Here is a 26,844-nt window from a genome sequence, read left to right as displayed (position 1 = left end):
ATTTCCTGGAACTCTTGGGGAAATTTATATACAGGAATTTTTTAACATACAAAAGTCTGACTTTTATTTTTATAAACTCTTCCTTGGTACAGTAAAAAAGTTTTAATGTTTGCATAATTTAAGCTAAATCTCAGAAACGATCTATAAAGATTCAAAATCAGTTAATTGTCTACTTGTATATGCTAGTGTATGATTTGTCGACATCTTATTTTGAAAAACGGATGTTGTTTCACGGAGTTATTTCCGCTAACTTTGCAAAACCGGATGTTGTGTCACGTGAATCCTTCCGCTAACTTTATCAAAACCCTCGCGCGCTCCCGATCGAATGCGTTTACCGTCAACATCAGTCTATAGGTGCACAGAAATTTAAGTGTCGGCTGAGTTGAGCACGGAGATCCGGGTGTCGGCTGAGTTGACCGCAGTGTCCGGGATGGGGTGGGGTGTAGGCAGTGTTGCCAGGTCCGCGGTTTTCCCGCGGAATTGGGCTACTTTTGTGTCCGCTGGTTCGGGTAGACCTATTTTGCATGCAAATCACATGAATATCTTTAAATAAAAATCCATATTTTAAATGAAATAATTTATTTATACCCAAATCCTAGCAAACTGACTCCAGATCAGCACGTACACACATGGACATGGACTTTAAAAGCAGTGTATATGGTTTGGCACGGGCATATTTTGAGTTCTGATATTGGGCTGGGTTGTATTGGCCATTGGGCTGGTTTTGTCACACAGACCTGGCAACCCTGAGTGTAGGAGTAATCACACAAGGTGACTCACAAAACCGTCCCACCCCGTTGGGGAGTGGATACATATGTCAGTGAAAATGTTTCCATGCCCTGCTAGAAAAACCAGCATAGACCAGCATACTTTCTATGCTGGTCTATGCTGGTTTGTGCTGGTCTATGCTGGTTTATGCTGGTTTGATGCTGGTCCACCAGCAAGAACTCATAAATGATGCTGGTCCACCAGCAAGAACTCATAAATGATGCTGGTCCACCAGCAGGAACTCATAGATGATGCTGGTCCACCATCAAAAACTCATTAATGATGCTGGTCCACCAGCAAGAACTCATTAATAATGCTGGTCCACAAGGGTGGCCTTGCTGGTGAAGCTGGTCCACCAGTATTTACTCACAAAGGTTCATGTCGAGAGAGAGCGAGCGCGATCACTGGCAGTGGCGAGCCTTGAACTGGGCTGGTTTTATATTACTGAAGTTGAGTTAGGTAACGCTTCTTTCACAACAACAATGTCTGAGGTGGTAGGTTATCTCTATTGTTGTAACCAGGACCGCCGATTGCAATAGGCGAACTAGGACTGCGGTCAACTCAGCCGACACTTATATTTCTATGCACCTATAGACTGATGTTGACGGTAAACGCATTCGATCGGGAGCGCGCGAGGGTTTTGATAAAGTTAGCGGAAGGATTCACGTGACACAACATCCGGTTTAGCAAAGTTAGCGGAAAGAACTACGTGAAACAACATCCGTATTTCAAAATAAGATGTCGACAAATCATACACTAGCATATAAAAGTAGACAATTAACTGATTTTGAATCTTTATAGATCGTTTCTGAGATTTAGCTTAAATTATGCTAACATTAAAACTTTTTTACTGTACCAAGGAAGAGTTTATAAAAATAAAAGTCAGACTTTTGTATGTTAAATTCCTGTATATAGATTTCCCCAAGAGTTCCAGGAAATGAATGATGCAGCTGTGTTCAAGACAGTCCTGACTTCCATTATCCTGGAAACCAAACTTATCTACGGTCCCAATTGGGAGATATTTCACAGTAAAAGTCCTAAATGTTTACCTAGGAAATCAGGTCATTTCTTTCATGTTTGAGGTGCTTTATATATGTTTTTCCTCAAAAGCCCCGGCAGTGACTGATGCAGCCGTGTTAAAGACAATCCTGACTTCCATTATCTTAGGAATCAGACATATCTACGGTCCCAATTGGGAGATATTTCAAAGTAAAAGTCCTAAATGTTTACTAGAAATCGGTCATTTCTTTCATCTTTGAGGTTCTATATGTTTTTCCTCAAAACCCCCAGCAGTGACTCATGTAGCCGTGTTCAAGACAATCCTGACTTCCATTATCCTGGAAATCAAACTTATCTACGGTCCCAATTGGGAGATATTTCAAATTAAAAGTCCTAATATGCCTACTATGAACTATTCATACACTCTGTCATATTCATTGAATGTATTTTAACTCTAAATCTGTCCTTCTGTACACATTACATCTATTGTATCTGTCCATCCTAGGAGAGGGATCCTCCTCTGTTGCTCTCCTGCAGGTTTCTTCCCTTTTTTTCCCCCCTGAAGGGTTATTTGGGAGTTTTTCCTGGTCCGATGTGAGGTTTTGGGGCAGGGATGTCTATGTGTACAGATTGTAAAGCACTCCGAGACAAATTTGTAATTTGTGAAATTGGGCTATACAAATAAACTGAATTGAATTGAATTACGAGAAATCGGTCATTTCTTTCACTTTTGAAAGTGTTCAAAAGAGCTTCATGTAGACCCACACAGGTGTTATGGTGCGGTGTGGAGGACCCAAACGCAGCCGGAGTTTCACGAGAAATCAGCTTTATTTCCAGGACAGGAACACCACACATGAACAAAAAGGACGATCCGACACCAGACAAACAGAAGGACACAGATTAAATACACAGGGGAACGAGACACAGGTGGAGACACAGGTGGAAACAATCAGGGCGTGGCTGGAAACAATCAGGAAAGAAACAGACAAGCACAGGGAGGGAAGAGCAGGGAAACAGGAAACGAGACAGGGACTTCAACATAAAACAGGAAACACACAGATCCTAACAACAGATACTATAAGCCAAAATGATGATACTAAAATAAATGTGCATTAATCCATCCTGGATATTACAGAGAAAGATCAAGATCAGGTTAATCACAAAATGTTTATGCTATATAATGTACTGTATATGTTCAAATCCAGAATTACACTCAAGACAACAAAACGCAAGGAATAATGGAGAAAAGTCAATGGGATCTGAAAAAGATCCGTTTTCAACGGAGACGACTGACCAGACTGGATGACTTTGTCCACACCTACAAAACCACCCTGAAGGCCCTTCTTAGGGAATACAGTGACTCTTTGAAGAGGAGGAAGAAGGTAAAATGTTTAAATGCTTTGACATTATCCATAAAGGTCCTTGTATTGTAGAATATTTAGTTATTTAGTACATCAATGACATTAAAAAAGCACCTAACCTAGCATAACAGTCTGTCAATCCATTAAATCAGAAATGATTTACTTTAAATTATAAAGTTGTGATGATGTAACTGTCATGGATATCCTCACAATTAATTCACTGTTCATATTTTTTGGATTACGTGTAGACACACCTGGTGGATGTTGAGAGGTGGAAGCAGAGAAAACAGAATAAACGAGGAGTTTATGTGACGCCCTTGACCAAGCCTTTTCTTTTCAAATAACACAAAAAGGTAAACTTTTTTTTAAAGCTAACAATTACTATTCAATATGTTGAAATCGCATAACATGTAATAAATACAATGTTTGTATCAAATACAATATTTGTGTTTTTCTCAGAGCACAACAGAAACAATCACACCACAAGCTCCAACAACAACAAAAGATCTTGACCATAATGATTAGGCCATTAAAGGGCTTTCAACAAGCTTGGTATGGTTGCACAATGAACAGGAATGTAAAACACCTGTAAATCAGCAGCTTCATGTTGTATTTTGTATGTAATACACTTGCATGAATGCAGTTATTAATACAGATTTGACCATGTTGTTAGTCTCGACGAAAATAGTTTAAAGCTTTACATTAATAATGCAATTTTGATATCTAGAAGCCAACAGATGATGAGGATGCACAGGGATGCACCAAATAAATGCTGCCTCGGGCAGCACTGATGTACTAAAAACACAAGAATGACATGAAATATCAGTCAAAGATTATTCCCAACATCCATAAAACAATAAAAGATCAAAATGATGAATATAAATGTAGTTCCTACTAACCAGAAACTTCCAGTGAGTGTTGTGTACATTCACAAATCCCATTTACATCGTGTCACCCAAAGTTAAAGCTTAGCATGTGGCTGGGACTTTGTAAGAATGCAGTGAGAACCCAAGTGTGATTAGACAGGAGACTGAAGCAGCATTCAATTAGTTTAATTCTCTTTGCACGACAGCCAACTTGTCTAACTTAGTTAGTTGGTGACCTCTAATATAAAATATTGAAAGCATCAGGTGAGTGAGAACTTTTGCTACCCATATTTTTTTAGTGTAGTACTCAAGATCTAATAAGTGTGTTTTTATCTTATTGTTTGAATCGGAGTACAAATGTTCAATGTGCTCGGCCAAAAAACCACCCGGTCCAGGGCCTGCTTTCACTGACTGGGTAAGTAATTATTTGACTCGCATCATTGTTTGTTTGGGCAATTTGAACGTATTATTTATAAGATAATAGAGGGATTATGTTCAACAAGTAATGGAGAATGACATGCAACAAAGAGCTCTGGCCGGAGTCCTACCAGTTCATCATCCGTTTTAGTCTTCTGACTGCATGATAGTGTTTATTATTTTAAGATTGTTGACATCATGTGATGGTGAGCTGATAAATGATCAAATGAGAAAAATAACATAGTTAAAAAAAAGGCTATTATTTTGAAGGTAAGATCATTTTAAAATAAAATGTATACATTATTATTTTGGCCCCCAAACTGTTGAACATTGTAATAAATGTAGCACATGGTGTAATACAAAAAAAATGTTTTTATTGTAAAACATTATTATATTAAGCTCCAAACTGTTACATTTTAAATAACAAAACAGCATGTAACCTTGGTCAAGTTAAAGGTGATTAATTTTCTCTCTTTTTTTTAGATTCAGTGTGACAGCTGTTCCTGCTGGTTCCACAGCCAGTGCCTCGGAATGGACACACAAACCCTTCAGAAAGCATCAAATTCCAACTGGAACTGCTGTCTGTGTTCCTAATTATTGCACCAAAAGGATGTGCAACATTTTTTCCATTTATTATTTTCCATTTATTCTAATTTGTGCAAAATAAAGTTTTATTTTATTTTTTCTGTAATTGCACTTTAAATAATTAACAGTTCAAATGTGTCACTTTAATGTTCTAAAATCGTAATTTTCAAAATGTTCTGAATTAATGTTCAAATGTGTGACTTTCATTTTGAAATATATTAGGATTAGTCGAATAAAAAACGACGTCCTGAACACATCTGCCTCAGTCATTTCCTGGGGTTATGAGGAAAAACATATTTAAAGCACCTCGAACATGAAAGAAATTACCGATTTCTCGTAAACATTTAGGACTTTTACTTTGAAATATATCCCAATTGGGACCGTAGATATGTCTGATCCCCAGGATAATGGAAGTCAGGATTGTTTTGAACACAGCTGCATCAGTCAATGCCGGGTGTTTGGAGGAAAAACATATTTAAAGCACCTCAAACATGAAAGAAATGACCGATTTCTCGTAAACATTTAGGACTTTTACTCTGAAATATCTCCCAATTGGGACCGTAGATAAGTTTGGTTTCCAGGATAATGGAAGTCAGGACTGTCTTGAACACAGCTGCATCATTCATTTCCTGGAACTCTTGGGGAAATCTATATACAGGATTTTTTTAACATACAAAAGTCAGACTTTTATTTTTATAAACTCTTCCTTGGTACAGTAAAAAAGTTTTAATGTTTGCATAATTTAAGCTAAATCTCAGAAACGATCTATAAAGATTCAAAATCAGTTAATTGTCTACTTGTATATGCTAGTGTATGATTTGTCGACATCTTATTTTGAAAAACGGATGTTGTTTCACGGAGTTATTTCCGCTAACTTTGCAAAACCGGATGTTGTGTCACGTGAATCCTTCCGCTAACTTTATCAAAACCATCGCGCGCTCCCGATCGAATGCGTTTACCGTCAACATCAGTCTATAGGTGCAGACATTTAAGTGTCGGCTGAGTTGAGCACGGAGATCCGGGTGTTGGCTGAGTTGACCGCAGTGTCCGGGATGGGGTGGGGTGTAGCCGGAGTAATCACACAAGGTGACTCACAAAACCGTCCCACCCCGTTGGGGAGTGGATACATACAGGGCCGGAGTGGGGCCACTTTTCAGCCCGGGAATTTCAGGCTCAAGACCAGCCCACTTTTTTCATGGTATAGTGGAAATTGGATAAATGAAGCAACAGCTCAGCTCTTACTATCCTGTAGCTCTTTTATTCATACCATGATCCAACAAATAATGTAACGGTTAAATACAACAATAATAATCCACTTAAAATGAGAAGTTAACAACAAATATGCACAACATTAAAAAAGGCAGAAGGGCATAGCAGGGGTGTCAGACTCAGATGAGGCAGTAGGCCAGATTTGTTGGAGTGAGACCTCATGGGGGCCGTCATTGTCATGGTCATTATCATTTTTCTGCATGAGTATTATATAGTGGTGATTTACTCCTTTACTACACCCACTTCTGAGCAAACAATGCATATTGGTTCATCAAGTACTGTCATATACTGCTCTTTCTTAGAATATATAACTTTAATTCATATAGTGTCCACTGTTATCCTCTCTACATGTCCCTGTAGTCATGGCCTCCTCATTGCAAATGTCGGGCTCATCATTTTCAGCAGGAGACTGTCTTATCTGCTGCTCCGAAGCTACAAAGAAAAATTAAGAGTGATATTACTGCATACTTCAATATCAATATCAATAGTATATATCAATATTTGCAAAGTCTATGGATCACCATATTTTGCGTGATATAAAAAGGCTAATATTTTAATTAAATTTAATATTTTGATATTGGGAATAGGTTGACAACGCTACAATGATATTAATCAAGGCTACAACGTTAGCCGAATAGTTATGTTGCTAATCATTAGGCCTCTGTCTCTCTTTACCAGTTGCCACTTGTGTTTCTCTTGAAAATAAATCTGTAAGCTTGGCACATTTGGCAGCATCCTCCTCCAATGGCTTTCCTTTTTTCAACCTGGCTTTTTCAGCCCCTCCTGCCTTCTTCCTCCCGTCCATCCTCTCTGACGCATATCGTTGCGGTCGGGCCGGCCCAGCTATCCGTAGCTGAGAAAAGTTTTTGGAAAAGACGGCTAAGGACCGAACCAACTCTATTTTGGAGGGGTGAAGTTCTCCTCTCCCAAACTGAGTTGGTTGAGTTCCATAATGGACTGAACCAACTCTATTATTTGGGAGGGGTGAAGTTCCTCGCATGGTACAACCCATGCAGAGGCTGCGGTGTCAGAATGCGGAACGTGTTTAGCCCACTTTAAGAGAAGATGGACTAACGTGACAAATGTCAACAAATAAAATTCTCGACCGGCCCAGAAGTGAAGCGGCCCACCGGGAACTCTCCCGATTCTCCCGATTACCCACCCCGGGCCTGGATACATATGTCAGTGAAAATGTTTCCATGGTGACCTTGTCAGTGACGTCACGGACAATGTCTTGTCTTAATGTGTACATACTACTGTTTATATCTGTCACGGGACACAACATGTAACTATCTATCTTTCATGGAACAATGTAATTCTCAGGCAGGTTACTGATGCTATAATTGTGCTAAAACGCTAGCTCGCGATTAACATCCGCTAGCTAAACGGCGCTAGCCTTAATTAACCGTCTTCTCTTTAACTACTACACACTTAATAACTATCAAAATATAGCACCGCCGAAGCGAGCGAACATAGCATTAATATATATATCAGGCATGAAAACGGGTCAGGGGTGAAAAAGGTGAGAAGGACAGGCGGAGGGGGGGGGGGGGGTGCTGGTGACTTTCACGAACATCGATGTTGGACGTTGTATGATAATCTGTAGGTCCTCCATTCTGACACCAAGTCAGTGATCGGGCCCTATAATAATAGTAATATTGTGGATAATATGGTCATTCATGAACCAACTTCCTTTTTTTTTTGGCGTGAACAAGTCTTCAAGTCTTGTGCTCTGCTGAGCCACGAGTCTGTCCCTCGAGTCTGTTCCTCGAGTCTGTTCCATGAGTCTGGTCCTTGAGTCTGTTCCATGAGTCTGTTCCTTGAGTCTGTTCTGCCTCTACCTGGTTGTCACGATCTTCTAATCTATGCCATACCTGCCATAAATATCATGATACTGATACAATACCATAAAAACAGTATACCATAAATAAGACACTGGTATATTTATTTATAATAGTAATAAATAAAATATCTGTATGGTTCACTTTTTACCAACTTTTTCAACACTTAACAAATGGCAGTAATATTAGTATTAGCCTACAAGATATTAATGAAACTACATGGTCCCATCATAGCATTGATGATACACTATGAGGCCGTTAGTCTCTGACCAGATGATACAGAGTTCATCAGGATGAGCAGCTGTAGAGTTACAGAACTTTACAGACTGAACTTAAACATTTCACTTCTGGCATCTTTTTTTATTTGTATTTTTAAAGCCGAAAATTCCGCCACTTAACGCCACTCTCTGTTAGCGCTGCGCAGTCTGCGCAGACAGCTCGACACGGAGCAGCGTGTGCGCTCTGATCGCTCTTTTAATGAAGTATCGATACTAAAAATATGCTAAATCACATCGCTCTTAACCAGTGGTCCCCGTATCGCTACACCGTGCAGCGTGACAGCAGCAGATGTAGCGGACTAACATTCAAGCTAACCTAAACCACCAAACGCTGAAGACATCTTGACGCTGATTGGCCGAGACACGACACGTCCCATCAAAGATGTTTTATTGCGAAGAGCACCACTCCACATTTTCTCCGTGTCCCACTCCTATCTCATAAACACCAGCCGGCCAATTGACCCCCCCTACCCCAAAACAAATACTCTTCGGATCTACACGATTCACGTAAGTCACCTATTTTGGTTTCAAAACGGCGAATTTCGCCGAAAGGTGAGGGATTCTCATGCCTGATATATATATATATGGCGCTTGTGTACGTTTCTAACATGTAAAGTAAACACTAGTGTTGTTACGAGATGTGCCGACGCTTCGAAGCGTGTGTCGAGTATGGAGGGGGCGTTTCCTCGAAGCGCGTATCGAGGCTTGCTTCATTTAGGGGAGGAGCCAAAAATGATGACGTCCGAAGCCTCGCTGCCCGGCTGTACCACGTGACTGCTTCGGGAAGTGGTTCAGATATTGCCGGGAGGTTTGACAGCAATATAAACCCCTCAGGCTCCATTCAACATGTGGGTTGTTGGTTGAGAGTTTGGAGAGTTTAGAGAGAGAGATAGTTTGGAGAGTTAGGAGAGTGAGGAGAGAAGGATAGGTGATAAGATGGAACTGTTGAGAAACTGTTATTTCTGAATAAAAATGAATAAAATGTCACTTGTTCTGTACATCACTGTCCAAGTTACACAAGCATATTCAGTCCCCTCTTCCTAGTTACACACACACACACACGTTCACTGTCCTCTGCCTGCTTAAGCCCATGCCATTTTCCTAAAGTGACATAACATTATTACACAACCTGCCGTATCATATGATACTACCATTTTGGGAACATTTACACACACAGAATACATTCAAAAAATATTTTATTATGCACATATGTGATAATGTATGTACAGAAATGATTTGGTCATACATTTTTGAAATTCATAGTCATTCCCAACAGCCATAACAGACACAAACATTCAATGCATCACATTATGTGGTTCAGATACAGCTGCCTGTGATTATGCACTTGGCCAGTAGGTGGTGTCGTGTGCACATGAAGCTTCGAGAAATGAACCCTTTCTCGAACCAATTGGCTGAAGTGGTTCGATGCCTCATGAGGCTTCATCTCACCACCACTACTAAATACACATGTAGCAGCTCTCGCACCGTTACCCGCGGGTTTCCCCCAAAAGCACCAAGAATCAGCCACGCACCACAAGGTTCCGTTGGATAACATGTTTTTATTGTGTTCCACACAACACCGAGCAGACTACGCCTCTGCTCACCTCCTCCTCCACTCTCAACTGAGCAGCCGAGGCCAAATTGGAGACAGCTGCCACAACACAATTCTTCAAATCTCCAGTGTCTCATTTAAATTGTGATGACTCTAAAACACCTTGCTGTAATACTAAAGCATCACTAGTAGAGGGTGGTATTTTCATTATTTATTGAAGTTATGACCTGCAGCAACGCTTCCTCAGTTCAAGGACTCTTTATGTTTTATAGGGGTAACAATGACAGGCTGCTCATTTTGTGTTTTCAGAAACATATAGGCTACAGTGATGAGCATCAAGCTGTTATAGATTTAGTGGAAATATGTGTCTGTATAAAACTGTAGGAGGATTACGTGGTTCTCAGGAGAACAGTGATGTTTGGTTGATGTGGTCTGAGGTGATATTTGATTCAAGAGTACTTTGGGTGATGACTAAACATCTGCAAAACTAAATACCCATCAGCCTCAGCTGTTTGTGTTTCGTGATGCTAAGCTAATATTAGCAGGCTGTTACGCTTCATTAAAATAATGAACATGATCAACATTATACTGGCTAAACATCAGCGTGTCAGCATTATTTACACGCTGAGCCCGTGAGCATGCTGACGTCATCATTTAGCTCAAAGGTGCTTCACAGCCTCACAGAGCCACCAGCATGTGGGACTCATGTATGAGCAAACCAGATGAAACATTGATGAATAGTGTAAGTTAAATACATTAATAATCTTGTAATATTTTATAAACCATCATATGCACATTTGCTTATATTGTTTATAAATCAATCTTTAAATTAGGAAATCACTGAAGAATCCAATAAAATACATTTTTCAAGTTAAAATCCCATCTGTTTGATCATTTCATGGCTCAGGCCCAATTCATGAATGCAAAGCTTAATAGCAAAATATTGGATTAAAACACTTTATTACCTAGAATAAATTAATGAAATAGTATTTAATATGTTTAGAAATGTTTTTCTGACACTACCGTGAGTCCCATGTCACACCAGTGTGATGAATCACATTCCAGTGAGGAGACAAAACAAGCGTTGAATGAAAATGTGCGATCAGAAAAGGCCTGAAAAAGATTGCAGCCTCATTCTTGAGTTGATTCCGATGTTTCTGCGTCGGGTTATATCGAAACATCCCGTAACTCAAGTTTGAATGTTATTTTGTGCCAAATCCTGTTCTCATAATAACAGGTTGTTGATGTAACTGTTGCCAAGTTCTCATGTCAATTAAGCTTTCATTCTTTTAGTTTGTTTTATTGTTTTCAATGTATAGAATACAAAACAGCTGTTTGATACGGTGGGACATCCATAAGAGAAAAGCAGAAACCTGCTTCAGGTGGAGATCATGAGACATTTAAATATTTACAAAAAATAGACTGAACCAGAATGTTTGACAGGTTACATCAATTTATTGAACAAAACATTTCAGTTGTCTGAGATGACAAAATTGCTCCTTGGGTAACAGACTGATTTAATTAGCTATTGCTTTCTAAATTTGGTAAAAGTAAAAGTATTTCATGCTTTTTGTTCCTCCTCGACGAAGCCGCGCGTGATCCATCCCGCAAATGCTCCTCCAATGGCCGCCACAGTTGCCGTGGTTCCTACTGCAGCGATAGAGCAAGATTACACTTTATAAAATATAGAATTAAAAACAGCTCTTTGATTCGGTGGGAAATCTATGAGAGAAAAGCAGGACAACTTTTTAATGGTAGATTATAAGATTAATAAAAAATGTAAATCACAAGATCGAAATAACAATAATAATATTACTTTGTATTTATATAGCGCTTTTCTATACACTCAAAGATGCTTTACATAGGGCAGAGACAAACAGAACAGACTAAATAGAAAGACAAGGAGCAAACAAAACAAACAAACAAACAACTGGAGAAGCTATGCGGAATGAGTCATGTCCGAGAGGAGATCTGAAAGGTAGGGAGGGGCCAGGTTGTTTAGGGCTTTGTAAGTGATGAGTAATATTTGAAAGTCCATCCTGTATTTGACTTGGATCCTGTGAAGGTTGTGTAGGACCGGGCTAATATGTTCATAGCGGCGGGTGGAGGTGAGCAGTCGAGCGGCAGAGTTCTGAACAGACTGTAACGGATATTGTGCTGTTGTGTTTACAGGAATAAGTTGTTCTAGATAAGATTTGTTATGGCAATGACTGAGTTCAGGAGGTCAATGAAGGTCTCATGACCTCTGTGTACCTGTGAAACCTGTCAATCACCCTAGCTACCGATAGTGAATGGGTGTGACCCTGTCGAGGACTGGAGAGACTTGGAGAGGTGGTGTAAAGGGTCCAGTTGCCACCGGGAGGAAGGAAAGTCGCCCTGCACAGAGACAGGCATTCCACCGGGACACAAGCTTGGGACACGAGGAACCTTGGACTCTAGAACTACCCCTAAACCTTCCAATGACCCCCCCTCGGCCGTCCTTCAGAGACTCCTCCCCTTCCCATGCCTTGGTTCCAGCGTCCCCTTTTACTTCTCCTCAGGGCAGACGGCTGCCTCAGAGGAACCGCAGGGCCCCTGTCCACCTGAGAGACTTTGTTTGCCCCCTCAGGGCCAAGGGACATTGTGGTGGGAGGGTACTGTAACGGACTGAGGGACATGGAGCCATGTTGAGAGAGAAGGTCTGGGCTGAGTTAGGGCCGATGATGAGTATTTCAGATTTATTCCAGTTGAGTTTGAGAAAGTTCAAATCATGTATTTTACCTGCTGCCTGCAAACCAGCCACCACACCTCCTGCTGCCACTACTGCCAGAACAAAAGGAGCCAGGACAACAGCACCTACTGCATATGGGCAACAGCACAGCAGAGGAATCTGTGTTGCGATTCGTTTGGCCACTTCAAGATGACTTTAGATCATTCACGATTCAGGTGTAGCATGTAAACATGGTGTGTTAAGTTCAGTTGAAAAAGTAAACAAAGTCTCACCTGCTCCCGCTCCTATGGCCGCAGCCTTCACTGAAACACAAGATAAACAGCTGGTTTGATCAACGACTTGTGCCATATGGTTACAATCATCAGTATTTGTTCATTCGGAAACCACACGAGTTAAAGAATCGGTACTTTAGATTAAATATATTAATGCCAAAGGAACAAATGCTCACCCAAAGGATCCATGTCTTCCACTCGTGTCTGGAGAAAAGGCGCAACTTTCCAATCTGGACACAAGAGGAAAACAGAGGGTATCTTATACTTCCTCTATTAAGCCAAGGAATAACTTGTATTGCATTTAAAACGTGTGTAATCGAAGAACAAAAAGTGAAACTCAAATAACAATTATTTACAGATGGTGAATGATCCTCTAACTCAGTGGTTTGCAAATGGGGGTACGTGAGATTTGTTTTAAATATTTAAAATGAGCATCCATTAAAAAGCCTTTGAGAATAGTTATTTAATAAATATTCAATAAAATATAAGTGTGAGTTCATCAACTGAATGGTATGTATTGTTATGTTCACGGTGAGGACAGCGCCACCAGGCAAGCATTGGTATGCATGACATACGCGAGTAAGCAGACGGCAAAACATTATGGGGTCAGATCAGTCTCAATAATTACCTTCGCATGCAACTAATGCCAACATGTTCATAATTCAATGCCCAATCTTGTGATATGCGAAGGTATGCGCTCTACCGATTGCCCGTTCTAGTTTCAAATGCACAGAGAGAGACTCACAAATGCAAACACGAATATTCACAAATATATTCAATTTACAAATGCACGCAGAACGATTCACAAATACATTTCAATACACACGGAAATAAATTAAGATTTCTATAAAGGGAAAATAAAAATTATAAACATATTTATGCATTTCTATGTGGATTTAACTCTTGGTTTGTGGATTTATATGTATTTACTTGTGGATCGCAATGCATGTGTTTGTGGAACGCTACATACATGTGCACGTATTTTTGAGACTCCTCTGCTATGGCTCAACTATAAATCTCGCGTTTTTTTAAACATAGAACTATCTGTAGGCAATCAAATGTCGCCTTCATTATCGACCAATCACATGAGCGCCATTCGCTTCATTCCCGCCTTAGAGGGGCGGGGCTTATCTCAGCGTCTTGACTGCTGCTAGTCTGCTACTCTAGTCTCGCTGGAAGCTGCAGTCTTTCATCCAGAGTCGGTGAAAGTCACCGAGCTGTGTGAGCCTACGGGTGATCTTATGAACACAAACACGAGGGCGTTAGATGTTCCGACGTGTGAGAGTGTAACATCCTGTTAATGTTGTGTCTTTTGCAGTGGCGGCTCCTGAAAAAATTCTCAGGGGGGGCAATTTTTTTGATAATGATTAACCCAAAACCACAGACCTTCAGACAGCTGTCTATGTGTTCTTCGTCACAATGCCATCAAGTCATGTGACTTCAGTCAGTGTGACGGCTGTGACTGAACTCTGTCTGTGAGCTTGTAGTTAGTTCATAAGCAGACACAGTCTGAGGCAGTCTGTGAGCTGCAGTGGCGGCTCCTGAAAAAATTCTCAGGGGGGGCAATTTTTTTGTTAATGATTAACCCTCCCAAAACCACAGAACTTCAGACAGCTGTCTATGTGTAGCTTCTTCACAATGCCATCAAGTCATGTGACTCCAGTCAGTGTGACGACTGTGACTGAACTCTGTCTGTGAGCTTGTAGTTAGTTCATAAACAGACAGACAGTCTGATGCCGTCTGTGAGCTGTCTGTCAGTAATCCAGCTCCTGGTCTTTGATTTGGTGATTTTTTTCAACAAGATTTAAATAATTATAATAATAATAAATATGAGATCCCCATTTGTGATTCCTGCATCTGTGCTTTTTCAAATAATAGAAGAAATACAATTGCAATCACTTTCAAGTAAACCAGATTGCTCCACCAGACAAGAAAAAGCTAAATGTTGAGCTTTTGTTTTGAAGGACAAAAGCAGAAAAGCCAAACTCACGGAGGTAAGACCTGGCAAGTCGCCAAGAATCTCGGCTGTCGCGCATGCGCAGGCGCAACTTGTAAATACCGTGACGTAAACATTTACATCAAGGTACAGGCATTTCAACATTTATTTATTCATGACTTAGTTTTATGTCGGTGTACTTTGACCGTGTGTAATATGTGGAGTTGTCTGCATTTCCCCTGCGCCTCACCTGTAGTCCTACGTTCCTCTTTCATGGAGCACAGCTGACAACACGGCTGTCAGAGAACCCGTTTACAGGCGTTCTTTAACATCAGGCGGAGATCTTTTCTGACGTCGATCTTCCAGTCAGGAAGAAAACGTTTCAGAAGACACCTCAGAAAATGTTCGAGAATGAGGAACAATGTGTTTCTGATTTTATTTTCATTTTATTTTGGAGAGCGACAGGGAACGTCTCCGAGGTCGACCGATCGACGTGTTGGCGACCACTGGTCTAGGAGGTCCTACTTCTATTGTTGCCGATGTGTCTTCAATGTTACGCCGACCGAAAGGAGTCTCTTTCAAAGAAAGAATTGAATCGCTGCTGTTGCCCTGAGCACCGGCCGACTGAATACGCCTCTGTCGAAGCTGTATGACGTACTGAGACGCTTTTACGTCGATTAATTATAACAAGACCTGGAGGGGCGACTCCTCCCGGAAGCCATAGAGAATGCATTGAGAGCTCTGTTTTGTGAAAAAAATGGGTTTAACATTGGAGTCAATGGGAGAGGTCTGGGCGATTTTCATTTCGCAAAGTCGCCAGAAGGGGCGGGGCCATTTGAAGCACGACTTTAGGCTGACTGAATGACTGTTACCTGATTGGACAATGACATACAGAGGCAGAGCAGACGTCTAGTGGTAGAATGCGACTTTTTTCTTTTCCCCCGAGGCAGTGCGTCGCCCCAATCGCCCTTATGGACAAGCCGCCCCTGGTGAGCTGTCTGTCAGTAATCCAGCTCCTGGTCTTTGATTTGGTGATTTTTTTCAACAAGATTTAAATAATTATAATAATAATAAATATGAGATCCCCATTTTTGACTCCTGCATCTGTGCTTTTTCAAATAATAGAAGAAATACAATTGCAATCACTTTCAAGTAAACCAGATTGCTCCACCAGACAAGAAAAAAGCTAAATGTTGAGCTTTTGTTTTGAAGGGCAACAGCAGAAAAGCCCAACTCACGGAGGTAAGAACTGGTAAATCGCCAAGAATCTCGGCTGTCGCGCATGCGCAGGCGCAACTTGTTAATGCCGTAACGTAAACATTTACACTAAGGTACAGGCATCTCATCATTTATTTATTGATGACTTAGTTTTATGTCTTGTGTAATATGTGAAGTTATCAATAAAGGTCTTTCTGCATTTCCCCTGCGCCTCACCTGTAGTGGTACGTTCCTCTTTCAGGGAGCACAGCTGACAACACGGCTGTCAGAGAACCCGCTTACAGGCGTTCATTAAAATCAGGCGGAGATCTTTTCTGACGTCGATCGTCAGGAAGAAAACGTTTCAGAAGAGACTTTAGAAAATGTTCGAGAATGAGGAACAATGTGTTTCTGATTTTATTTTCATTTTATTTTGGAGAGTGACAGTGAACGTCTCCGAGATCGACCGGTCTATCAAGATCGACGTGTTGGCGACCGCTGCTCTAGGTCCTAACTGCTCTAGGAGGTCCTAACTGCTCGAGGAGGTCCTACTTCTATTGTTGCCAATGTGTCTTCATTGTTACGCCGACCGAAAGGAGTCTCTTTCAAAGAAAGAATTGAATCGCTGCTGTTGCCCTGAGCACCGGCCATCTCGACTGAATACGCCTCTGTCGAAGCTGTATGACGTACTGATACGCTTTTACGTCGATTACTGATGACAAGACCTGGAGGGGCGAGTCCTCCCGGAAGCCATAGAGAATGCATTGAGAGCTCTGTTTTGTGAAAAAAATGGGTTTAACATTGGAGTCAATGGGAGAGGTCTGGGGCGATTTTCATTTCGCCCAAAGTCGCCCCAGAAGGGGCGGGGCCATTTGAAGCACGACTTTAGGCTGACTGAATGACTGTTACCTGATTGGACAATGACATACAGAGGCAGATCAGACCTCGAGTGGTAGAATGCGACTTTTTTCTTCTTTTTTCTTTTCCCCCGAGGCAGTGCGTCGATCGCCCCAATCGCCCTTATGGACAAGCCGCCCCTGATCTTTTGTGAGAAAGTTCAAATAATGTGTTTTACCTGCTGCCTCCACTCTTGCTACTCCTTCCTCGTTAACGATTACCGTCATGTCCCTGCCAATGAAGCCATCAGCCTCTGCTCCCACAGCAGGAGCCAGGGCAACAGCAACTGCACATGGGCAACACAGCAGAGAGCTTTGTTGTTCATGGTATTATTATTTGTCAGGCCACTTTAACAGGATCATGCATGATACGTTTTGCATACGGCACTTTACATTAACGTCTGTTTAAATCAGTTGAAAAAGTAAACACAGTTGATGAAGGCTGTACTAAGTCTTACTTGCTCCCACTACCCAGGCTGCAGCCGTCACTGAAACACAAGATAAACATCGAGATAAACCTTTCCAGTTATTTTACTAAATCAATGATATTTGGCATATCAGTACCTATTTTTTTTATAAGAAAAACCTATATTAATAAAAGTATCAGTACTTTCAAATGACTATAAGTATTGTCAAAGAACGGTGATACTCACAAAGGTTCATGTCGAGAGAGAGCGAGCGCGATCACTGGCAGTGGCGAGCCTTGAACTGGGCTGGTTTTATATTACTGAAGTTGAGTTAGGTAACGCTTCTTTGAAATCGAAACTATAAATCTGAACAATGAAAGGCGTAACTTAACTTAACCCAAACAGACTCAGAACAACAATGTCTGAGTTGGTCATCTCTATTATAAGTAACATATGAACAAAGACAAAAGACAGAAACACTAAAGAGTTGCTAAACCAGTTTAGTTCTGACTGCTCCTTCAAACCTGCATTCAGGACATTTTTCATCTTCAAGACACGGAAGAAAATAATGTTTTGTTGTTGTTGGTTGTGCTATATTTTATCAAGATCAAAGTAAAGAGTAAAGCACAATGTTAAGTATTTATACTTAAGAGATCATAATAGTGATATTACAGCAAGTAAAGCCTGCAGCTATAACTGGATCAATATCACTGTTATTGGATCAATTCGCCCAGAATATAATAAAAAGTAATAAAAAGAAGAAAACATTTTTTAAGGTAATAAAGTAATACAAAATAATGAAGTACGATAAAGAAAAAAAGTTATGAAAATTTAAAAAGTAAAAAAAATAATAAAGTAATAAAAAGTAATAAAGAATGAAGTAATAAAAAAAATAAAAAAGTAATAAAAAGGAAAAATATATATAAAAAGAAATAAAGTAATACAGTATTAAAAAGAAGGGAAAAAAATAAAGTAGCGAGGTTCATTCTAAACTACTATGAAAAACAAATACAGTTACTTACCAAGTAATTTAGTTGGAGTCAATGTGCTAAGACAGCCCAGATTTACATCATCATATAAACCCACCACTGATAATGAATAATGAAAGTAAATGTTTACAGACGACACACAGGAACCAGAGTCTTTCACAGGTTACACAGATTGTATTGAACACAACATTTGAGTAGTCTGACATCACATGAGTGCTGCTTCGGAGGTACACTGGTGTCATTTTCTTCAGCGGAAGAAGCTCGCCAGCCATCCCACTGCTGCTCCAGTGCCTGCCACAGCTGCAGTGGCAGCTCCTGACAGACCAGCTGCACCTACAAGCACGATGTAACAGGTTAGATAATGTGGAGATACAGAGACAGCCAGCAGTGTAGGATGTTGTGGTACTTCAGAAAGGACATAATAGGGCATATAATGCCCCTGAGATTATCATTTCAGCAATGACCATCCCGCCATTAAGATACAAAAACTAAGAGTCTTTTTCTCAAGCTAAAGTGTAAACAGTAGTATTATTTAATAAAACCAAAACACTTCATTTAGTTGATTACTTCTCTAACTATCTATATGCTTTGTAATCTCTATTGTGACAATGCTACATTTATGTTGTGTACCAAACACACCTGGGATCTTGTGTTTTGGGCAGTTTGAAAAGTAACACAGCACGTGATGCTCCTTGTTGTTCCAGCACTGATCATCTCACCTTTATGACACAACAGTTAAAACTACCAGAACAACATTTCGTTCAGATGTTTACCTGCTGCCTGCAAACCAGCCACCACACCTCCTGCTGCCACTCCTCCCCCGTTAGCGACTGCAGCGGTTGACATCATCTTCGCACCAATGGAGCCAGCTGCTATCCCAGCGGAGCTGAAACCTGCTGCTGTCAGAGCAGCAGGAGCCAGGACAACAGCACCTACTGCGCATGGGCAACAGCACAGCAGAGGAATCTGTGTTGCGATTCGTTTGGCCACTTCAAGATAACGTGAGATCATTCACGATACAGGTGTAGCATGTAAACATGGTCAGTTAAGTTCAGTTGAAAAAGTAAACAAAGTCTCACGTGCTCCCGCTCCTATGGCCGCAGCCTTCACTGAAACACAAGATAAACAGCTGGTCTGATCAACGACTTGTGCCATATGGTTACAATCGTCAGTATTTGTTCATTTGGAAACCACACGAGTTAAAGAATCGGTACTTTAGATTAAATATATTATGGCCAAAGGAACAGATGCTCACTCAAAGGACCCATGTCTTCCACTCGTGTCTTTAGTGTCTGGAGAAAAGGCGCACCTTTCCAATCTGGACACAATAGGAAAACAGACGGTATCTTATACTTCCTCTATTAAGCCAAGGAATAACTTGTATTGCATTTAATGGGGTGGTGATGATGGAAATGATCATGGAAATGTCACTATTGCCTGTCTTCAAAACTTGAGAGCCTTGAAATACTATGTTTACTAAATAAGTGTTTGTTCAAACTTCACAAACCGATAAGCTCAGGCAGGTTGGTAGGGGCGCTATAGTTTGGCCTCAGGAGTAAAACCACACTTCCATGATGCAGCGTTAACGGGACGCAACTGACGCTCGCTGGCGTGACGCAGTAGGATTACGGTACATACAACAATTTAAACACACGTTCACCCAACTAAAGAAAACTATATATAATATAATAACTCAATATCATTATCAGTAACACGAGGAAATGAGATAGACAAACCGTGAGTTCTTATCCCAAAAAAGCGACTTCCCCTCCCGTTCTTCTTCTTCTTCTATAAATTTGACTGGCGGATCGCAACCAAATTGCCTATGGTGCCACCCTACCGTTCTTCTTCTTCTTCTTTTTAAATTTTTAGGCGGATGGCATCCAGTGAACGGTGCATTTCCGCCACCTACTGTAGTGGAGTGTGGACCAGAGTACCCTATCCCCTTACAAAACCAAACAAACAAAACCAAACCCAACAAAATACCCACAAAACGAAATCAATAAAACAAACAAAACAAAAGGGAGATTAAAAAATGTCAGTGCTTTAAATTCTATTGCTTAATCCTGTTTCTTTCAAATATTGTAATACTTGTCCTGCCCCCAATTTTAACGCATCTGTTAGATTTAGTTCCTCCACTCCCAGCTTCCTCTTCAACATGTGTCGCTCAAGTGTGTATTTCTGACAATGACAAATTATATGTTCTACAGGCTATTATAGGCTACTTGACAGTGCTCACATCGTCCTGTTGGGTGTTTATTTACGAGATGCATTGTTTTGTTCAGCCTTTTGTGCCCAATCCTCAGTCTGGTGACTATGTGTTCTTCTGCGGTGCTTCTTCTAGCTGGCCTCCCTTTGCCAACTTCCCTCTGCACAGCATACAGATGTCTTCCTGTTTCCCCTACATCCCAACTATGCTGCCATTCCTTCATAATGTTTCTTTTGATAATTGTTTTAACTTCTGCTTTGCTGTGTAAAATGTCCATATTGTGCTGCCTTTCTAACGCTTGTTTTGCTAGTGTATCTGCTCTTTCGTTTCCTTGTACCCCCCTGTGTGCTGGTACCCACATAAATGCTACGACAATACCCATATTTTTTAAACGGAACAGTGTTTCATATATTTCATTAATTAAATCCTGCCTGCTATGTGAAGTGAATGATTGTAATGATGATAGTGTTGAACTAGAGTCTGAACAGACAATGACTTTTTCGACCCGAACCTCCTCTACCCACTGCAGTGCTGTTAAAATGGCCAACGTCTCCACTGTATACACAGACAGATGCTCTGAGGTTCTCTTTTTAACTTCATATCTTAGGGACGGTGACTGCAAACCCAGTTCTCCCTGTATCAGGGTCTTTTGATCCGTCTGTAAATGCTGGAATAAATGATAAGTATGTCGTCTCCAGTCTATCCTCCACCATTCCTGCCACGTTATTATTGTCTTTAAATGCTTGGTCTTTGTCTAAAAAATAAAGATCAACTGACACTGAGGGAAATAGCCATGGTGGTGTAATTGATAGCGGTATTGCAGGGGTGAATGTTATCTGATCCAATGACATATCTTTGGCTAATTTTTCACTGCTCCATGCGAAACACTCCTGCTTGGCCCTGTCTCTTTGCCAACATGGCAGAAGTACTTTTTTGGTTGGATGATTATCTCCAGAATGCCCTTGCAGGTTGGCCCAGTAATTTATAGTTAGGAGCTTGCGTCTCAAATGCAGCGGCATCTCACCCATCTCCACCTGCAGAGCAGCCACAGGGCTGGTCTTAAAGGCACCACAACACAGTCTCAGAGCTCGGGATTGCAACACTTCCAGCTTCTTTAGTGAAGTTTTTGCCGCTGATCCAAATACGACACAGCCATAATCAAGGACTGACCTCATCAGAGCGATATAAATGTTTTTAATCGCAGCCCTGCTGGCTCCCCATTCTGAACCTGTTAGACACCTCATTACATTTAGAATCGTTTTACATTTCTTTACTATCCTCTGAATATACTCATTCCATGTTAATTTATCATCGAGCCACACACCAAGGAACCTAAAAACTCTCACTTGTTCAATTTTTTGTCCGTACATCTTTATCTGAGCATCAACTCCTCTTTTCCTAGTAAACATGATTGTTTTAGTTTTCCCCACAGAAAATTTGAATCCCCATGAATAAGACCATCTTTCTACCACTTTCACAGCCTCTTGTACTTTACCTTTAATGTGATTTATGTTCTTCCCCCTCTTCCACAGTGCACCATCATCGGCAAATAGAGATCGGCCAATATCACCCTGGACTAGTGTAACTCTCGCTGTCAGAAGCAAAACTTTATTTGTCACGTGTCATCTTCAGTACCTCTGATTGGTTGTTCTCTTTGCCCATCAAAACAGTGACAGGTTAACCCTATAAGGTCTGCACATGACAATACATATCACATCATATGATGGAGAATATATATTGTGTATGTTAACAGTCTGATATCCGTTGTGTGTCAGTGCTCCATGATAACGGCTTCTACAGGGAATATGGCCAAAGAGGTTTTTAATGTCCTCATTGTGCGTTTAAAAAAAAAGAAGTATCGGTTCAGGCACCGTTTAGGCACCGGTATCGTTTTAAAAGTACCGGTTTAGCACCGGTATCGGAAAAAACCCAAACGATACCCATCCCTATTTAGGATGCATTCCCGCCTTACTTCAATGCTTGGATTCTGTGGGAGACCAAAAACAGATGTTTACTGAACTTTAAAAAAAAAGATGAATGCTTTCAGAATTTTAATTTGTAACATTAGTGACAAACTAAGGAAAAGATATACATGAATGAAATATAATTAAAAATGGTGTTAATGATAGATGCACATGGGTTCATGCTTTTATAATACTATATTTGATTATGATATGGCTCTAAAACATATTTTAACTTGATTCAAAGTGAAAGACCTAATAATAACAAGAGGGAAACTACGGCCCGCGAGCCACATCCGGCCCGTTAGGCTTTTTAATCCGGCCCGCCGAACTTGTCCAAATCGCAACTTTGTTTACTTCCGGTGTGCGTTGGCGCGTCGTCACACAAAACCCTTCACCATGATTTGTCAATCCGTTTGTCTGTCAACATTTTGCGAAAAAACAACCAATGAACACTCAGTAAATCACAAAGGACCCGCCCACCACACAGGTGAGGCTCATTTAGAAACAGCCGCAGTGATTTTGGAGAGCAGCGCGGAGCCTCGGGAGGAGTAGCTGCAGAAACATGACATTGAAAATGATCGGGAAACACCAGACAGGCCTGTGTGAAGGATGTGGAGAAGAGGAGTCGGTGGAGCATGTGGTGGTTCATTGTAAGGCGCATGAAACTCATAGAGAGGTGATGAGGAAGAAACTGGGGGAATTGGGGGTGCGTGAGTGGACACTGAAGGGAATACTGAGCATGGGGGGGAGAGCACAGATTAGAGTACTGTTCACGTTCTTAAAGGACACAGGGGTTTATTATAGGGTATAGTTGAAATATAGGGATGAGGGTTACATTTTGGTTTGTTATATATTTTTATTTGTTTATTTATTTAAATATAAATATATAATTTTATTTATCTTTTGGGGGGGGGGGGTTTGTTGGTGTTGGGGGTAAGGCGTCAACTAACGGAATAGTACTCCAGAGGGTGGCGGTAATGCACCAATTATATGGATGCCAACCGCCGTTAAAAAAGAAGAAGAAGAAGAAGAAGAAGAAGAAGAAGTAGCTGCAGAGCCACGAGGAGGAACACGCAGCCAGAAGAGGTCCACTTGGACCGGGTAAGAGTCTTTACTGAACGTTACTGTCCCGTCACGGTGTCCGGTACGTGTGCGCGGTGCTGACTAGTATTGTATTTTACAGAGAGGATTCACCAGCGCCTGCAGCTCCACCTGCCCGGCCAGCAGAGAGCAGGGCTCTCAAGTGTCACGCATTGAGCGTGAGACTCACGCATTTCGGTCTTAAGTCACGCCCTCCCGCCACACATCGTATTTCTCACGCTGAAAAAAACTCTGCTATTTAATGTTTTAATGTGCCGCAGCGCGCCAACATGAGCTGGCCGCGCTGCCCTCACCGTGGAGGAATCAAGCGCTCCCCTGGAGCTCTGCTGTGAGGAGCCACTTATCAGCCAATCAAAAAAAAGGGGTGGTGCGCGCTGATGGAAATGTCACTCTTGCCTGTCTTCAAAACTTGAGAGCCCTGAGAGAGGTCTCGTGACATGATGTTATTATAGTCAAGCCATATTGTAAATAGTCTGTGTCAATAGTTGTGTTCTGTTTTCTATTTCTCAACATGTATATAATGTAGATTAATTTATTTATATACAATATATATTTATTTGAAGAAGAAAATAATGTAATGGTCATTTTTTATTTGCACACACCCCATGAAACTTTATCTGCAATTTGAAGTCATTTCTCAGTCCCATCTTTATCATTTTGGTGAATGTGTGACAGACCACATCATTTTTACTCAAACGATAATACAAAATTTAGTTTTCCACATTTATTTATATGTATATAGCATTGTATTCAGATATTTCACTGCTTTTGTGAACCTATGACCTTTTGGTAAACCAATTTCAAAAACAAAAACAGTTCGTCCACATGAGTAAAGGTGTGTTTTCAGAAGAGATATGAAGAATTTTTAAAAATCGAACTTCAATTTTCAGCTTTAAGGTCATATTTTCTCTTCCCACTTGTACCTGAGGACAATTGTGCCTCATTACATAGAGAGCTGAGACAATCCGTCCATTATTTTGCGGGGTTAAAAACAATTAGAAATTATTGAGCTTGATTATTTCGTTGGGTAATAAAATGTTTTGAATGTTGAAAGTGATTCCATTGATCTTTTTTCAGTAAATGATGATTTCTTTAACTTTGCACCTTCAATTGAAATGTCTAAAAATCAGATGCAATCTCCAGGTTTAATAAATTACATTGCGTGTCCAACAGCTCCTGGCCCGGCCCCTCTGTCAAATTTTAGAACCAATTGCGGCCCGCAAGTCAAAAAGTTTGCCCACCCCTGAGTTAACCACTTCTGCCATGAAAAACACAAAGTTCTCCTTATTTACTGCCATTATATTCTCATCTTCCCTTTGACTCCTAGTCGATAGTTGCTCACTTGGCTGTTGAGCCGGTTCCTTCCTTACTACATCTCCCCCCCACTTTCCCTCTGAGCCCTCTTTGCTGCTTCTGCATACGATATATTCATTTTCACTTTCAGCTGCTGCACTACCACTGCCTTCTTTCTCACTTCACACCCACCAGAGGCCACACTGTGTGCACCTCCGCAATTTGCACATTTGAGCTCTGTCCCAGCCTCACATTTCCCATAGTCATGTTCCCCTCCACATCTTTGCTTCCCTTTACACGCTGCCGCAATATGGCCATACTTTTGGCATTTGAAACACCTCAAAGGTGGTGGGACATATGCTCTTACTCTATACCTTAGATACCCCACAGTAACTGAATCAGGCAACACCCTTTCTTCAAAATCTAGCAGCACTGACAAACTGTCCACCCTTTCTCCACCTCGTCTTGCCTGCAGACGTTTAATCCCTATAACTTTACCCCCTTTAATACTTGCTCTCAGTTCCTCCACGTTCTCTTCCACTGGGATACCGTATATCACGCCTCTAACAAAGGGCCCATCATTCAGCTTCTTCACGCTCTCAACCACTATATTGCACACTTTTTTCAGCTTCATTGCTTTCCCTCTCTGCCCCTCGTCCTTGCACTGGATCAACAATCCGCCATCAGCCAGCACCTTCGCCATCACAATCTCGCCAACTTTCTCCTTCAACCCGCGAGTCAGCGCCACCGGGCTTATTTTCCGAATGTCATTTCCGTCCTTGAATCTCACAATTATTTTGAACCCCTCCTTCTCTGCAATCCTCACCCTCATCCTCCTGCTTTTCTCTCTCCCGTCCCCACTACCAGATCTACTGCTACGACTCCTGGCTCGTTTCTTATTCCCCACTTCAGTCCAGCTATTATAATCCATATCCTCACTCCCACCCTCTCCATCACTATCGCCTCCCATCCTTAGTCCAGTCACAGGTCAGTGTATGTACACTCCGCTGAAACTAATCCTCCAAACTTTCTGTCGTTTGTCACGCTTCCACGCGTCTGCTTCCGCCAGGAAAACCGTGTCCCTCCCCCACCCTACCGTTCAAAATAAAAACCCGTCTTTAGAATGTAGAAACTAGAATGGGCACTCGGTAGAGCGTATACCTTCGCATATCACAAGATTGGGCATTGAATTATGAACATTTTGGCATTAGTTGCATGCCAATTGGATACAAATTGACCGCGCTATGGTAAGAAGAAGATGTTGACCTTTTCATGACCTTGACCTTTGACCCGATCGATCCCAATATCTAATCAAATGGTCCCCGGATAATAACCAATCATCCCACCAAATTTCATGCGATTCGGTTTAATGCTTTTTGAGTTATGCGAATAACACGCATACAAATAAATAAATAAATACACGGCGATCAAAACATTACCTTCCGCATTTTCAATGCGAAGGTAATTTAACAGTTTCGCAGGAGCGAACATGAAAACCAGCTTCATGTATTCTATTTATATCTAAGTCTGACGGACAGTTTTGAAGAGTATTTACATGAGGCATGTCTGTCATTTGAACTTTTGTATTTAAAAAAAAAAACCCGACGCAGACCTGCAGCTACTTCGAGGAGAACATGTCTTAACCTGTTATGTCCATGTATATCAACAGCTGATGGAAATGCAAGTGGAGAATTTAGTAAAAACTTTTAAACCAAGATATGAGCCAAGTCATATCTAATGGCCGAATACATAAGTCTTTACTCCATCCTTTCATCGATATATGATGACTGACTCTAAAACATCTTGATGTGATACTGCACCATCAGTGACAGCGGCACTGCTACATGAAGAGTGTCGGTGGCAGCAAAGCCTCCTCAGAGCCTTTATATTGTGTTTAGAGGAAACAGAAGCTCATCTTCTCTTTACAAAAGGTT

The 26,844-nt window shown here is 41.1% G+C and overlaps 1 protein-coding gene across 14 annotated transcripts in view; it reads right to left on the bottom strand.

The window, feature by feature from the left end:
• The window catches only part of LOC130201715 (elastin-like), a 71,466-nt gene that overhangs the window by 13,353 nt on the left and 31,269 nt on the right, over nt 1–26,844 (bottom strand). For 9 of the 14 annotated variants that reach the window (XM_056426817.1, XM_056426807.1, XM_056426806.1 and 6 more), the window contains 4 exons: nt 19,599–19,661; nt 19,423–19,452; nt 19,117–19,278; nt 13,095–13,148 (listed from right to left, as the gene is read on the bottom strand). In XM_056426817.1, the coding sequence (XP_056282792.1) occupies nt 13,095–13,148; nt 19,117–19,278; nt 19,423–19,452; nt 19,599–19,661 (309 nt within the window). Of the gene's footprint in view, nt 1–13,094; nt 13,149–17,405; nt 17,436–19,116; nt 19,279–19,422; nt 19,453–19,598; nt 19,662–26,844 lie in introns of all 14 variants that reach the window. The other 5 variants (XM_056426818.1, XM_056426819.1, XM_056426820.1 and 2 more) reach the window with 3 other exon arrangements.

This window comes from Pseudoliparis swirei, chromosome 11 (assembly GCF_029220125.1).
Source record: "Pseudoliparis swirei isolate HS2019 ecotype Mariana Trench chromosome 11, NWPU_hadal_v1, whole genome shotgun sequence".
Lineage (NCBI taxonomy): Eukaryota > Metazoa > Chordata > Actinopteri > Perciformes > Liparidae > Pseudoliparis > Pseudoliparis swirei.
Note: the sequence above shows the minus strand (reverse complement) of the source record. Positions and strands in the feature narration are given on the sequence as shown.